This window comes from Emydura macquarii, unplaced genomic scaffold, assembly GCF_026122565.2.
Source record: "Emydura macquarii macquarii isolate MOO-44397 ecotype Brisbane River unplaced genomic scaffold, CSIRO-AGI_Emac_v2 contig_2422, whole genome shotgun sequence".
Taxonomy (NCBI): Eukaryota; Metazoa; Chordata; order Testudines; family Chelidae; genus Emydura; species Emydura macquarii.
The window spans coordinates 24,110,828-24,126,985 of NW_027132559.1; the positions used below are offsets into that span (position 1 = coordinate 24,110,828).

General features: G+C 39.1%; 1 protein-coding gene across 1 annotated transcript in view; it reads left to right on the plus strand.

Annotated features, from left to right (window-relative positions):
* Positions 1 to 9,640, plus strand: part of MEOX2 (mesenchyme homeobox 2) — a 72,900-nt gene extending 63,260 nt beyond the window's left edge. The window contains exon 3 of the mRNA XM_067562115.1: positions 8,333 to 9,640. Coding sequence (XP_067418216.1) covers positions 8,333 to 8,557 — 225 coding nt within the window. The 3' untranslated portion in view covers positions 8,558 to 9,640. The remainder of the gene's footprint in view (positions 1 to 8,332) is intronic.
* The last annotated feature ends 6,518 nt before the right edge of the window (positions 9,641 to 16,158 follow it).

Sequence of the window (16,158 nt, forward strand, 5' to 3'; positions counted from 1 at the left end):
TTGGATGAAGTTGGCATTTATCAGAGTGGAGTGTGGTTGGGTCGATGGTTGCTATCAAGGATTACTGGAATTGGGATTGAAGTATTCAAATCACTGCCCTCCTGTGAAATTTTAAGTCCCCTCCACCTCTGCCCAAATGTGGTAGGGAAGAAGAAGAATGCATCACCTTTCCAGTCCCCAAAACCAACTGCTTTCTGAGTAACAAAAACCAAAAGCACCTCCCGCACCTTCCTGGGTGCCAAAAGTCCCACCTGTCCCTTCTCCATCTGCCAAAACCTCCAGCCTTTCCTCAACAGCTGCTACTGTGCACTATAGTACTATGTGCTATATTCAGTACAAAAATCTACAATGAAAAATAAACTGAATTTACCATCAAAATAAATAAATTGAAGGAACACAGAGAGGGCTGATGAGGGGAGAAAGGGCTTGTGAGGGATATACTATGTAAGTCTGGGGTGCTTGCTACATAAATTAGGTATAATGCATCACCCAGAATTTGAGGCTCAGAGATGGCATGGTGTTGAATGTGTACAAGAAACGATGGGACAGTGTGATAAAAAGTTTTTATTGGTATGAGTTTGGGATGGCTGCATTAGCCATGAGTCTCAAAGCCATGCATGAACTCTGTGGGTCATCTCAAACCAATGTCAGTAAAACCTTTAGCTCATGCTACCATGTGGTTTATATATGTCTCATATTTTGCAGAAACCTGTTTTTAAAATGTTTAACTTCTTTTTAATTGTGACCACTTTCTATATGCCTCCCTCAGCACAGCCTTAGTTATCATATGTACAACTGTACAAGACTTTGAGGAAAAGGAAAAATCCTAACCAACATATTTTAGACAGATTCAGAATAGCTTTTCTATAAATAAAAATGTCACAACTTCAAAATCCAATATTTTAGCACCTATCAGGGCTGGGCATTCCATTGGGAAGCTAGTATTTTTTTAAAAAGAAAAAGCGGCTATTTGCTGACGACACATGAATGGGCTGAGTGCAGGTAAGGCAATCATACAGTTTAATCACAGGCAGAGTCACATACCTATTTTTCAGAGAATAAGAGAAAATATTCTTTTTCTAGAAATGTTCATTTTTTAAAGAAAAGGCCATTAGTGAGACTTTTTCTGTCAACACAGAACACTGAAGTCCCAATTCAGCCACCCGTCCCAATTCTTTTAAGCACGTGCTTAAGATCTATTGATGTCAATAGGATTTAGACACATGCTTAAAGTTAAGCATACACTGAAATGCTTTGCTGAATAAGAGTGGTCGTAAGCATATGTTCAAATACTTTGCTGAACTGGAACCTAAAAGCCATGCCAGTGTTCACATCACATGATCCTATTGAAGTTGTGCGGGTGAAGGACAGCAGAGAATTTGGCCCTATGGTATTAGGTAAAAACTCTGGCTTGTCCTAAATATTTGCTATTAATAATAGTGCCTACACCACTGAAACTATTAATCAGTGTCCAGCCCCTCATATTGCATCCTGCCCCTGATTACTGTGGAGTATTCCTTAAAATAAATCAGCCATAGCAAAACATTTCTCTTTGGTGTCTGCTCCCAAGGAGATGCTCAACACGAGGTCATATAGCCCTCAGCCTATTTAAGCAACAGCTTAATCATCAGTCTGGGAAATATAAATGCTAAACAACTTGTCGACTAAGGGAAAGGCTTTCATGCCAATGAGCAGATGTGCCTAATATACCAGCCCATAATTGCTGATTTAGAAATGTTGCTAATACTGTAATGGCTCTCTAACATAGCCTTCATTTCCCTTCATCCCCATATAAATATAGATATATATTCTATACATTAAATTACGCCATACTTAGTGTGTGTGTATTATATATGTTGTTTGCAGTTATGTTGTATAGAAAGAGACAGAGAGGGGAAAAGTACACATAAAATATTTTGACTTATATTGTTAAACACATGTTCCTATGTGGTACTAAGCACCCTCAACTCCCTCTAAAATCACAAGAGTTGAGGGCACCTCCCAAGAATACTTGGCAACCTATAGGATCAAGCTTCACAATTGTAGGTATTACTAATTATATTTGGACACGCTGTAGTTAATAGGCTATTTAAAACATACAGACTGAATGCTGTAGTTTTACATTGCTGTAGGTCTATCCAGTTTCTTTTTCTGAGTTTACTTCAGCTTGCTCTGACTGCCTGCATCCCCCTCCTTCCTTTACAGTATACCCAGTATGACATTTCAGGCAGGACACTTAACAGTTTCAAAGGTGCTGTATGCTTGAAAAGTGTAGGCTTCCATGAATTAGAATGAATTGACACTCAGCATTCTTCACACTTCCTGCCGAGTACTAAAATGTAGCTGGATCATGTATCAGGACCAATTTCTCCCTCCCTCCCCCCCCCCCCCCTTATTTACTGTTCACAACAACCAAAGGAAGTTCAGATTTCAGATATCTGAATCTGATCTCTAGAGGAAATAGCATGTAAAAGCCCTTCTCATATTATTATTAGCACATGAGCATTAACAGCCTGATCCATAACCCATTGAAGTCAATGAAAAGACTCTCATTGCCTTCACTGGGCTTTGGATCAGGTCTTAAATGCCTTTCAACACTATCTGTATTTTCTGTGTCTGAATGTCTTCAGTTATAAAGTGTTCCTTCATTCAGCAAAGCAAGTGAGATTTATCACTTCATGTAGTAAGTAGATTTAGCAAATTAAAATCAAAATGAATTGCAATAATTTTTTATTCTGAATCTCAATACACTTTATTTTTAGCATATCTATTTTACTGTTTTTTGCCAAACTAGAAAAAAATTCTACATTTGAAGTTATCTGGTTAAATCATTTAATAAGGTAAATTTGCCTCGGAGACACAGATTATTTATAATCATCATAAGTGAAACATGAACACAGCTATTGCAGTTTTAAATTGTTACAAATCTGGTTTTTTGGAAATTGATTGCCTTAAATAGTAGATATTTGCCACCAGATGTTAAACTCAGCCTGTAAAATGGAGCAAATAATACATACTCACCTCACAAGAGTACTGGGGATTAAATTCACCCCTGTAAAAGGGGCCAGCTCAAAGGTCTGGGCACCACTTCAACTGCATTTTGAGGGCTTAAATAGGATATAAGTGGTGACTAGGCCTTTTGCTGTCCCAGTGGCCAGGGTTGACTAGTTATTGGGCCTAGTGCCCTCCTGTGAAAATCAACAGCCCAACTCAGAATTGGGCGAGAGCTCACTCAGTTGAGGAGCTTGAAGGAGAGGTGTAATTACATTGCCTCAATCGTTCTTTAACTTCCACTTTCTTACAGCGGCTTGGTGTTACATTGCAGTGTCTTACACTTTTCTAGCAGTGTGTAAAAGAGGCTAAGGGAAATTAACTCAATGTGAGGGGTAAGAGGCAATTTACACCACTTTATACATCAACTCTGAATTTTGCCCTAAGGCAGCTAAAGAGGGGATTCTAAGTTGGTTTAATTTGCACTTTCTTCCAGTCCTCTATATTTGTATGTTACACCAGTGGTTCCCAACCTGTGGTCCGCAGACCCCTGGTGGTCCATGTGGCTACTACAGGGGGTCCGCGGAAAAGAAAAATAATAACATCCTCGTTGAGGAAATGTACAGTTTCAAGTAAAACTAGTAGCATGTGGTGGTCTGCGAAATGTTTGGAGGTTGAAAAGGGGTCCACACACTCGAAAAGGTTGGGAACCGCTGTGTTACACCAATGTAGACTCCCTACAAATTACTTAGACTCCCTCAGGCATATTTATTTCCTCAGTCTTATAGCCATTTACCAATTTACACCCTAACTTAAACACAATCTCTGAATTTGGTCCTACTACGTTTGAAAGTATTTGTCTTTCCATTGTTTGCCATTCACTTTCTTAAATTTAGAATAAAATTCTAATGTAGTCATAGAAATGAGAGAAAATGAAAAACCATTAGGATTATCCAGTCTGTTTCCTGACAATGCAGTATATCTCCCTACAGTACATTTACTAAAGATTTGTCCAATTTAGTTTTAGTTTCCCAAGTGATAGGGCTTTCCGCCATTTACTTTAGATTTTATAGCTATTCAGCCTTTCTTAATTCCATTGCCTTATTCCTAGTTATACTTCCTCATACTATCCTAAATAATTCATCTCATGTCTTGATGTGAATAGGCTTCAAATGCTTGCAGACTTTTATATGTGTGTGTTCCCCTCTCTGGCTACCCCAAGTCATTGTTTAGTTAAGCAGTGCCTATTTGGCTCTTTTTAAAATTTGTTTTCATATATCAGTCTCTTCACCCCCCAATCACTGATTACTGAACTTCTGTAAACAGCCTCAATTTTCTCCGTTTTTCTGGAAAGAAAGTGCCCCAAAATGAATGCATTATCCCAAAGTCTGACAAAACAAGGCTATAATCTATTCTGATGGGGTTTACTTGCCCCACACTGGAGACAAAGGGGTTAAACCAATACTCCTGGCAGCAGAAGCCATGCCCCCTCACCACTGCTGGACATGCTCCAACTGCTGTTTCAGTATAAAGGGGGAGCAGCTCAGCTCACTATGGGGGGATGCTGAGGAGGAATGATGTGTGGTGGAGGCTCCAGCCAGGGAGCACGTGGAGTCTGTGGACATCCCACAGGAGCCAGATTGACAGGCTGCTATGGCCACTGAAGGAGCCGGAGATCCTGAAGATGCCCGGATGGAGGCTTCAGGAATCTGGGTAGGAAGTGGCCCAAGGGGAGGGCTACCTATTGGCCCATGAAGAAGCAGAGTGTTTTGATCAGATCCCCACTGACACAGTAGCACTCATGAGTCACTGACTGGGCCCTGGGCTGGGCCTTGGTAGAGCAAGATGAGGCCGTGTCCCCATACTCTGGCTGCCACCCATCTCCGGGTGGCAGCCCTTTCCACTCCAGTCATTGGGCCATGCTACCCTGAGGATCGGGGTCATGCTATTGACTCTGGCCATTAGGTCACACTGCCCTGAAGACCTAAGGCAGGGGTGGCTCCATTGACTTCACTAAGTCACCGAGCCCTGAACGTAAGGGCCGTTATTGACTCTGGCCCTTAGACTGTGCCACCCTGAAGGCTGGGGTGGACCCAATGGCTCCATCGTTAGGCTATGCTGCCCCAAAGGCAGGGGAAACTCCATTGACTCATATCCCACCCCCTGTGTACATGCCCTGTTACACCTCTCTGCTTTGAGACATGATTGCCTATCTATGCTTTTTTTTCTTAACTGCTACGTCCTATGAGAACCTCATCTCTAATTTACTGTCTACTATCACTCCTAGATATCTTTCAGCATTACTGCTTCCCATGTTTCTATGTTGTGGAATGTTTTTCCCCAGCTGCATTAGCTTGAGTTTTTTGAAGTTCAGTTTCGATTTATATCCTAGAATTGTTTCCAACCTCTAAATCTGTTTGAATTTTTCAGTCATTAGTGATGTTCCCAACACCTCTCAGTCATCTTTGATTCTTGTTAATGGTTCTCTTGCTCTTGCTCAGAACATTAATGAGGCTATTAAAGAAGACAGAATCTAACACCGTGTGATACCCTACTAGACACCTGCTCCCAGCTTGATATGTTGCTATTTATTAGTATCTTAGTTTATTTTATATTGCTTCTGCTCATTTTAAGTTAACTTGACTGTATTAATATCCAAATCTATCTGAATAATTTGCACAGTATGACTTTATTATACAAAATCTGTCTTGTGTGTCTGATTCTAAGTTGACAATTCTAAGTGTTCTTTCCTCTTAATATATGTTAGCAATGGAAGTTAGACTCATGGAGTGGCAACTGCCAGGATCACTCATTTCTTTTCAGAAGATAGGTTTAGTTCTTCAGTTGATTTTCTTCATCCTTCTGGTACTTTTCAGGTTTTCAATCACTCTTCATTTAAAAAAAAAGTTGTCGGTGGTTCCAAAAGTTCGTTAATTTTGTAAATGCATATGTTCTGGACCAACTGATATGGATCAATTCAGTCTAAGTATTCCTTTACCTGCACTTTATCACTAGCTATGTTTACAGTGTCCAATCCTGGTTCCATGCATACTACTCAAATAAACTGCTACATGCAGAGGAACTAAATAGAGGGTGCAAAATTAGGGGCAATATGCTCCACACACTCCTGACCATTGAAAAGGAACAATCTGCCCACACACATGCCCTCTCTGTACTCACTTAGTGTCTGCTCTGATCGCAGCATGCTTGCAAGAGTAGCTGGGGATCTAGTTGAACCTTCACTGATCACATTCTGCCTAGGAGTTTGGGGCACCAGTAAGTATGGACTTGCTTGCTGGGACTTCCAAATAAGTACTAGGATTTTGGAAATGGAAATGGTCTACTTGCAGCAATCTTTTACACATCTACACCCTGAACTGTGCAGGATAGCGAATGATTTTGCCCTAAATAGTTACTGCATAACAAGGTGACACATGATACTGTGTTACACTTTGGGCACAATAGCATGTTCCTTGATCTCTCAGAGCTGCAAAAATACCCTGACAACATCTTTTTTTAATCTCAACAGGAAGATTCCCATTGACTTCAGTGAGCTTTGGATCAACTCCATAGCTCCCAACACTACAGATTTACTACCGTGTTTGGCACCAGTGCTGTAGTATCTTTTACAAAGGGAATGTCACTGTAAAAAATGACATCTGTAACTTCCCATAATGAGCTGCATGTACAGTACAAATATTGTGTTTTTATGAAGACACTGCTTTCATGGAAGCCTCTGATATATGGCCTAAGTAGGATAATTCCCAACATCATAGCAGCCAGTCATAAATACCTTCCCTTTACACTCAATTGACTTTACTAGCCCGATTCTTTGGCTTTGATGAGAAATGATGTCCTGGGATTTGAGGCTGTTAACCAACGTACAATCACTTTGCCCTACTCCCAAATGATTGGCCTTAAGAGCTCAGATTAGTTTTAACAGCAATGCTGTGAGTACAGTAAATAAATACAAAAAATTGTGAGTTTAAACATCAATTCTGTTGCAGTAAAATTCTAATGCATAATTCAAAATGATAGTAAAGGTTAAAGCCTGGACATACAACATAAATTCCTCAAAACATCAATTTGTGGCTCTATTACTCATGTTGTACAATGTGTCCTGCTGTGACACCTCCTTGGAGTTTCTTTTAAAGCTCTGAAGTACATTCCACTTATCACTGCAGAGGACACACTAGCATTCCAAGCTCTCACTTTTCTTCCAAGTGAGAAGTCGCCTCATGCCGTACAATTTTCTGTAGAACTTTCATGTTAAAAGAGAGACAAAGACACATTTGGGACATTCCATTACAGCAGTTACTCTGAGGGTGTTAAAATAACTATTTTTTTTCTTCTTCCCTTTTCACAAAATGAATTTACTGTCAATGTCAATGGCACAGACTGATTTAGAATCAACTGAGGCTCTGATCTGGTATATTTATAAGAGTTCCTGTGTCTCTTTTAGTCTTTGAGCAATTGTAAAAATAGCTCACCTGCAATTTTCAAGTGCTTGGTAGTACACCAAATGTGCAGGAGACAGGTATTGTCTGATACCTAAAAGGAGACCAACAACAGGGATCATAGTAATAAATTTGTGAGCCAAAAAGGGAAGCCATTATAAATATTTACTATAAAAATTCTTCTAACCTGGGCTTGCATATATCAGGAAAAAAGGTTGGACAGGGGCATTTAAAGTGTTAAATTGGAACTGACTCATACAAAAATTATAGTTGTTTCTTATTCTTCCCTATTCTTGTTTTTGAATGAAAATTTCTTGTTCCATTGTACATTGTAGTGTGCTAAGTAGTTAGCATAATTTGAAAAAAATACTTAGTAAAGACTAAAAAAAGTAGGAAGGAAGAGCCTGGTTCAGTGTTAAGGCACAAAACTGTAAATTAGATAGAAGAAAAAGGTTATTTTCTGAGCTGTCTATTAATTTGGGCATGTCATGTCCCCCAATACCTCAGTTTTCTCAACTGCAAAATGGGGATAATACTTATCTCACAAGATTGTTTATTTATAACTATTTCTAAAGAGCTTTAAGATACTCCACTTGAAGGCACTGTAGCAGTGCTAAGTATTTCATATAACCATATTAACTTATTACTGTAACTCTTGTGTTTCATTTTTCTATTCCTTCTCCTATTGTTCCTTACTCTCATGCATTATATCAGGTATAAAATTAGACCATCAGCTCATCGGGGAAGGCAGGTTGTCTTTGAATTTGTTCTGTAAAGAACATCATGTTGGGTGCTTCACATATAATATATAATGCTATTATTTATTAGTGTTACAGATAACATCATTAGCCCTTAGTGACCATGTCTTTATTCTTATTTTTAAGGTAAAAGTTTGGTTCCAGAACAGACGAATGAAGTGGAAGCGGGTAAAAGGAGGCCAGCAAGGGGCAGCAGCCCGGGAAAAGGAACTGGTGAACGTGAAAAAGGGCACACTGCTTCCCTCAGAGCTTTCTGGAATTGGTGCAGCTGGCCTCCAGCACACGGGGGACTCACTAGCGAATGACGACAGCCATGATAGTGATCACAGCTCTGAGCATGCACACTTATGATGCACAAAGAGATGATCCCAGCTCCGTTCTCAGGAAAGAAATGCTATAATGGCACGCCTTACACAGGCATCGTTTACGTATGCAAGTGACTCTGGCAGTGATTTTTTTTAAGTTGTTATTAAAAATTCAAGCTTACTGTGTCTGCTTTTCTTGATTTTTAGATGGTTTACAGTAAGTGCCATGTCTTAGAGGTGCCTCAAGAGTGGGAAGCGGAAGATGAACTTGCTTTGAACATTCCAGATTTGTTTGTCTTGTTTATGGACAGCGGGCAGGTATTTTTGCTTTAGCTTGCACTGAAAATTACATTGCTTTCAACAGAGGTTATATTCTGAAAAACCACAGTGCCACAAAATCACTGTCTAGTGGATAAGAAATGTGTTTTAACTCTGTATATATTTACCTTACAGCATTTTCCTGTCTTCACTAATTTTAGTAATGCATTAATATTAGCTGATGGCAATAATCAATCATGATGATAAATGGCTTCTTGTCTCTTTATTTTTGTTTTGTTGTCCCAAAGACAGACAATACATGTAGACACTTGTGTTCAAGTAAAGAACAATACTGTAGTGTCTGATAGGGCACATCCTTGTACCACAGACAAAACAAATCTTATGTTGCATTTACTATCAACTGCTGCTAATAGGGTATTATTAAACTTACCTAGCTCCTCAATTCTTCTTATCTTATAACTGCCAGAATGATTTTTAGGATCATAAAGGATAGTCCAGTGACCTGCCAGAAAGAATGTCATGTTCCACTCGTGTTCGGAATTTATTTCCATCTCCCCCATTCCAAAACAAAAATGTATACATTACTTCTACATCCTAGTTGAGTACATTGGTAAGCACTCAGCAGAAGTATTGTTTCTTCATCTTCAGATTTTAAAACCAGCAGATAAGTTGAGTTGGCTGCTTATGTTGGTAGAAATCAAAATTATGAGGATAACTCTGATATTCTGTCCCAAGTGTAAATTCAAGACACATTTTTTGTTACAAACTTGTGTGTACGTACAGGCGAACACCAAAAATCAAATCTAACAAAACATTGATTGTACTTTGTAAAGAAAAAATGTTTAATAAATGATCCTTTTTAAATAATTCCGGTCTGCCTATAGTGATTTAATGGGAAACTTGAAAGTGTTCTTTTAAATATCCTAAGCAGCTCTAGCTCTATGAATTCTTCTAAACTTTGTTTTGCTTTGGGCAACATAAATCTGTTTTCAGACTCGCACTTGATCTTGAATGAACCTTCTACCTTGATCCATTAGAGAAACTCCTTCCTCTAGCAGGAAAAAGCACCCTTAACTGTAATGATGGCTTCAGCCAAGAACAATAAGGGCACATTAAACCTTTTCCAAGATCTAAGACAAACATTAAAGGGATATTTTGTCATTTGTTGTGGAAATGGAGAAAAAATGGTAACTGCCCTGGAAGGTGATGTAAACTTACATTACCATGCCTTTATAAAATAAAGCTGTTCAAGCCATAAAGCTATTGGGGCAACATTCCTCTTCATCAAGGTAGGAGATTAATTGGAATGAAAATAATAAAATAAGCCAGAGCATCCTAAGAGAAGTCTTGAAACCAAGTACCCATGAGCATTTACTGATGATTCACAGTCCCGTGTATCACAAGCATTCTAAATATTAGACATGATCAAGCCCTTTTCTAGTCCAATTCCCTTCTAATGCATGTCTGTTCCCTACTACACAAACCAGTGTTGTGATCAGTCTAGTTTAAATGTCCAAGTGATGGGGCATCCACCGCTTACTTTGGGAGACTAGTCCACATTTTAGCGTGAACCTATAGAATCTAACCGATCAGAAAATTAACCTGTATCTATCAAATGCCCTCACCACACAAAATGATTTAGATGGAGTTGGATAAGCAGGAGAAAATAATAAAACATACACATCAGTACCATTATTACATGCAAATAATGAATCAGAGTAAAAGCATAATCTAATTGTGACCTTCATCTTCCCTTTGCTTTTTCTCCCCACAACTGTTCATTGCTGTCCTTTATATGTGGTCTAAAATTAGACAGTAAACTTTACAGGGTTAAGAAAGAGTCTTTTATTTGTTCTGTAAAATACCCAGCATCTTGTAAACAGTGCAAAACTAATCATTAACAATGTAGGACCAGATTGTGCCACTCCTGCTCACTCTGAGTAGTACCTTACTTTGTGACAAGCTCTATTGATTTTGGTGGGGATACTTGCAGAGGAAGATAGTATCCAATGTGATTAAAAGTGGCAGAATTTGACCCATAGTAATCTCACTGCCAGGAAGACTGCTTTGCTATTGAGGAGATTCATTTTCTCTTCCTTAACTTCATCCCATTACTCCAAGGTCTAAAAGATGATGGCTAGTAATGACAATAAAAACTTCTAGAGAGAGAAAAATGATACACAGTTCTATTTTTTTAAATCAACATGAAATAGGCCATTCCTCTCTATGATGAAAGTATGAAGTCAATAAGACTCATGTACAGTAAAGCATGTGCCACAGAGGTTACAGGATAGGGCCATGTATTTTAAAATAATTTGTAACCCTTTAAACACAAAGGTCCAGATTGTACAAACAACACCACAACCAGCAGTTTGGGAGCAGTTTGGAGGCACATTACTACAGGAGAAACTCAGGCCTCAGGAGCGATTTGCACCAGGCAGGGTATTGGAGGGAGCAGTCCTTCAGCAAATGCAGAAATTGATACTGTGTCTGGCCCTTCCACAGAGCATACAAAAAGATAGGGAAGGCTCCCAGCACCCTCCCCCAGTCACACCTGCATATTCTGGCTAAAACCATTGTAATAAGCTATTTCCCAATTCATACAGTTCACCACAATAACTATTAATGACATCACTGGCAACAACTAAAAAAACCCACAGAAATGTACTTCTATCCATGCTAAATTTCTCCGTACAAATTAGATGAATATAACGTCATGGCCACCATTTCAAAACTGCGCCATCCCAGCTATTGTTGATTCTTGCGAATGATTCATCAGACCATCCAAGGATCCAGTAATGACAACAAAGGGAGAAGGGAGGACTAAAAGGCACACTTTCCCATGATCATAGGGAGAAACAACAAAATAACCTGCATTATATGTTTTAAAAACAGTTGAACTCATACATTGCTATTACTTAGTACTTTTCATTCAAGGATTCCCAAAGGGTTAAAGGTGCTTCTTGAGCCCTAGCATAGACAGGGTTACAAGGAGAATCCATGTTCCCTGTCTATCACATGAGTGATCTGTAAAAACACAAGAGCTGTGGTGGTGATAACCCTCCAGAGAAGTGTATATTCTAGTTGCCACCTGCTTACTGAAAGTTGGCAAGGCCTCCACTGGCTGTGAATAAGTGTACTGAGTTGCTTTGCTCTTGCTTTGAATCCCCCAATTTTGCAAAGACTTGTTCGTTGAAGTGAGTGAGGTTAGTCACAGTATGTAAAATTAAGTATATGTGTAAATCTTAGCAGGAATGGGGCTCTTTTGTGTTAATTAAGACAGCCCTGAGAACGGGGCTTTGGTTTGAACTGAGTTTGAGGTTTTATTTTACCTTCCCTGGCTGGTGTATCTGTCTACTGGTTTACAGTGGGTTAAGTACATTTAGCATTTTAACCACACTATATATGTGAGTGTCTTTATTTTACAGATAGACAAAATGAAGCACACAGAGATTGTGACTTTTCCAAGCTCACACAACCACTCAGTGGTAGAATCAGGAATAGAACCCAGCAGAACTGGTTTTCGGTACCTGGCTCTAGCCACTAACTAATTAGCTCTCCTGCATCTGAAGACCTTACAGTTTGTGGGGAGGTGCAATGGTATGAGTTAAAGACAAAATGTCAGCTTAAGCCTGCTTTCAAATTTCCTGGCTTTAGTCAATCTGTGTCTCTTGAGTGAACATGTACTTAAGCTGGCACAAATAGCGTATATGCAGTATTTAAGATATAAGATTCAGAAATTTTTTAAAAGTAATATTTAACCAAGTATGTGCTATAAGTTAATACATAATTATGTAACCTGTGTGGCTTGAAAGGGAAACTTTTGTGCGCATTTGGTGCATGTGCTATTCTCTCTCTCTCTCTCGTTCTCTCTCTCTCTCTCTCTCTCTCTCTCTCTCACACACACACACACACACACACACACACACACACACACACACACACACACACACACACACACAGAGAGAGAGAGAGAGAGTAATAGCTTGCACAGGGCTTTAGTGATGATGCATATTATTAGCACAGAGAAATAAGAGCTTGCTCAATATCTTGGCTAGCATTCATTTGCTTTATGGTATATTTATTTAAATTCACTTTGTGTTTAAAGCACACAGTGGTTTTTTCATGCTTTAAGTGCATTTAGTGATGAAGGCACCACAGTGAGGGTAGACATCACTGTAATTTAAATCTTTTGGCTGTTAATCAGGGCTTCTGGACAGCACAATCAGAGGCTATCAGAGTCACCTGTACAACAAAAATATTCAAAGAATGTTAGTCTCCTATTATATTATTTAAAAATAACACAGCAATGTATTAAGGGGAAAAAATGGTATCTTTCCCCATCAAATTTATTCCACACTACTAACTCTCCATTTCTGGTTTTCTGTTCCTTCTCAGAATGTTAGTAAATGCCCTCAAAATACTCAGAAATCATCTGTGCCACATTCAGGATGAATGAAAATTGATTATTCTAAACAAATAAAAATTTAAAACAGATTTTTTCAAATTGAAATTAAATTTGAAATGTATTGTCTATGTTAAGGTGTAAATTTATTAGTTATTAAAATCATTTAAATTAAATACAAAACATATTAAGCAGTACATGTTTGCTGCCAAGTTTTAAAGAAATTCAGACCAGGGAACTGGAGGAAGTCACTTACTAAGCACCTGGAACCAGTGTTGTTTGATGTGCTAACCAGCTTTTGACAGCAGTAGCCTCTTTACAAGCGCAGGGAGAATTTGTCTTCATTTTAGTTTATTCAACTAGTTCAGTTCATTGGATAGTTTATTCAAAGTTGAAAAAACAATTGGACGTTGAAAAAACAGGAAAACCTAGTATTCCTTTTCCAATCTATGAATTAAAACTAGATGTGAGAGGATCAAATCTATTAGTTCTAAAATCTTGAAAGACTTGGTGATGCGAAACTATGTGATTACAGATAATACTTCCTTTGTTTAATAAATCAGTTAATTATAAATGCAAAACATGTTTTGAGACACTTTTTTTCTCTTATGCATTCAGCATATTTAGGATAGTTTTATTTAATAATAATATTTAAAAAATTTAACATTGGTTTTGTGCATTTTAATTGACTTTGGATTGCCATCCAAATAGAGCTTCACACAAATGACAAGTAAAAATTAATCATCATCTAGTAAGTAATGCATAATTCACTATTTTCTAACAGTAAAAAAAATGCAAGTTAAGCTACATAATTGTTTAAATAAATATAGTATATCTCCCTGGTAAGCAAAAAGAATACCAAATTTAGTGCAAATTAACATGTTTTAATAGTTACTAATCAATAAGAATCAACCTTTTTTTCAGACAATAGTTAAAAAGTACAGATTACAAAACACAATTAAAATTGAACATTTAAATCAAGTTTCCTGCTTGCTAATTTAAATAATGATTAAAATTAGTGATTTAATTATTTTGATTTAAATCAATCACATTTATTCCAGAAATCTGCTGCTCACTTTGACACAATTGTCTGTCGGTGTCAAGAGACCCAGTATTTACTTAATCAAGGGTATTGCAAGTGAGACTTTAAGTGTGCTGGCAGGGCAATTCTGAGGCTCATGCACACACACACATTCATGTATGCATGCACACGTGTACACATATCTATTCAATTTTTTTTCAGAAGGGTCCAAAACTGTGTGTAAAAATTTAAAGCCAGATTTTCAAACACACCTATCAGCTCTGATGATTCTCAGTGGGATTTTTTTGGGAGGTGAGCAATTTTGAAAAGCTGGCCCTGATGTGATACAACAATACACAGATTTTTTCCTAATCACATGGAATAAATCATTATTATTATTTCTATTCCGGTAGCACCTATAATGCATTAAGCACTGTCTACACATGCACGAAGACACCACCCCTGCCCAGATATCTGCAATACCACTGCATAATTTCATCTTTGGAAACTTTATGAAACTTGCTTATTTTCAAATGACAATGAAAATAATCTATCTAAAGAGCAAGTTTTGTTTAATAGCTACATGTATGGAAAGTCCAACTGAATCACCAAAATAAAGAACTTTTTATGTGGTACTAAAAATAATAATCATTAGCTTTTGTACAGTGCTTTTCTTCTACAGAGCCCAAAGTACTTTTAAAAAGAAAGGTAAGTATCATTATCTTCCTTTTACAGATGTGGAATTGAACCTCAGAGAAGTAAATTGATTTGCCAAAGGTCACCTGGCAGGTCAACAGCAGAGGTAGTTGTCTGCTGACGCTTAGTCCGGTGCCCTATTAACTAGGCCACACTGACTTGGTTTTGATATACCATTTGTAGAGATTACAGCGACCCCAGCATACCATAGTTGGGGTGAATGCAAGACTATTTATTTTCAATTTACACAGACTCTTACTGCCTTACTATATGCCTCCTAGTGGTCACCATGGATAGTGGCTCTAAACATCCCAATTCCCACACCACAATCACACCATTTACCCTCACAAACACCCTTGGAGCTTTATGATAGCATGTTTGGGTCACACACTTCTGGGTGGAAGAGGGTAGCTCAGCCACCTCTTGGCAGCATGCATCCATCCCTGAAAAGGCTCTTGGGATCCATGCAGGAGAAATGTGAGGGAAATAAGTGGGGGTGGGTGGAAGGATGCACATTACCCCACTCATATACTATGGTCCTTCAGAACTCAGGGTGCAAGATAGTAATGCCGAACTGTGTTATCTTTCCACCAAATCACTCAAGTGGTGGGGTTCTCCCTGTAAAAATAGATCCCCACGTTAGCCACTGACTAAAGAGCCCTTACAGAAAGATTCAAAGGGAAGCCAAGCTGTGAGGGAGAAATAGGGAGGAGAGAAAGGAGGAGTGTTCTGGGGCCCAGAGCCTGTCCGTTGATGGCCCTACCCTTCCATTGATCCCTCCATATGGCTCATAGGGTTTGTCTATCCAGGAAAGTTATACCAGTCTCAGATTGGGTGTCAAGTTAAAATGTGCTCAGTCACTGGGGGGACACTCTTTTTTGGGATAAGAAGGCTTCCCACTTTTTCCCTGCCTTACGGGCGAGCGAAGTGGGGGGAGCAGACAGGAGTGAGCGGCAGGTGGGGCCTCGGGGGAAGAAGCAGAGTGGGAAGAGGCAGAGTGAGGGTGTGGCCTCCGGGAAAGAGGCGGAGTGAGGGCGGTGGTCTTGGGGGGGGAAGAGGCTGAGCAGAGATGGAGCCTCAAGGGGGAAAGCGGGTGGGGCCACAGAGTGTAGGATTGGAGTGTGGGTGAGGTCATGGGGGGGAGAGGCAGAATGTGGGGGGGTGCATGGTCCAGGTGCCAGGCCCCCCCTGCACTTCTAAGGAGCTTCCGGCGCTCCTAGGTTTAACTATATCTGTATCACCCATG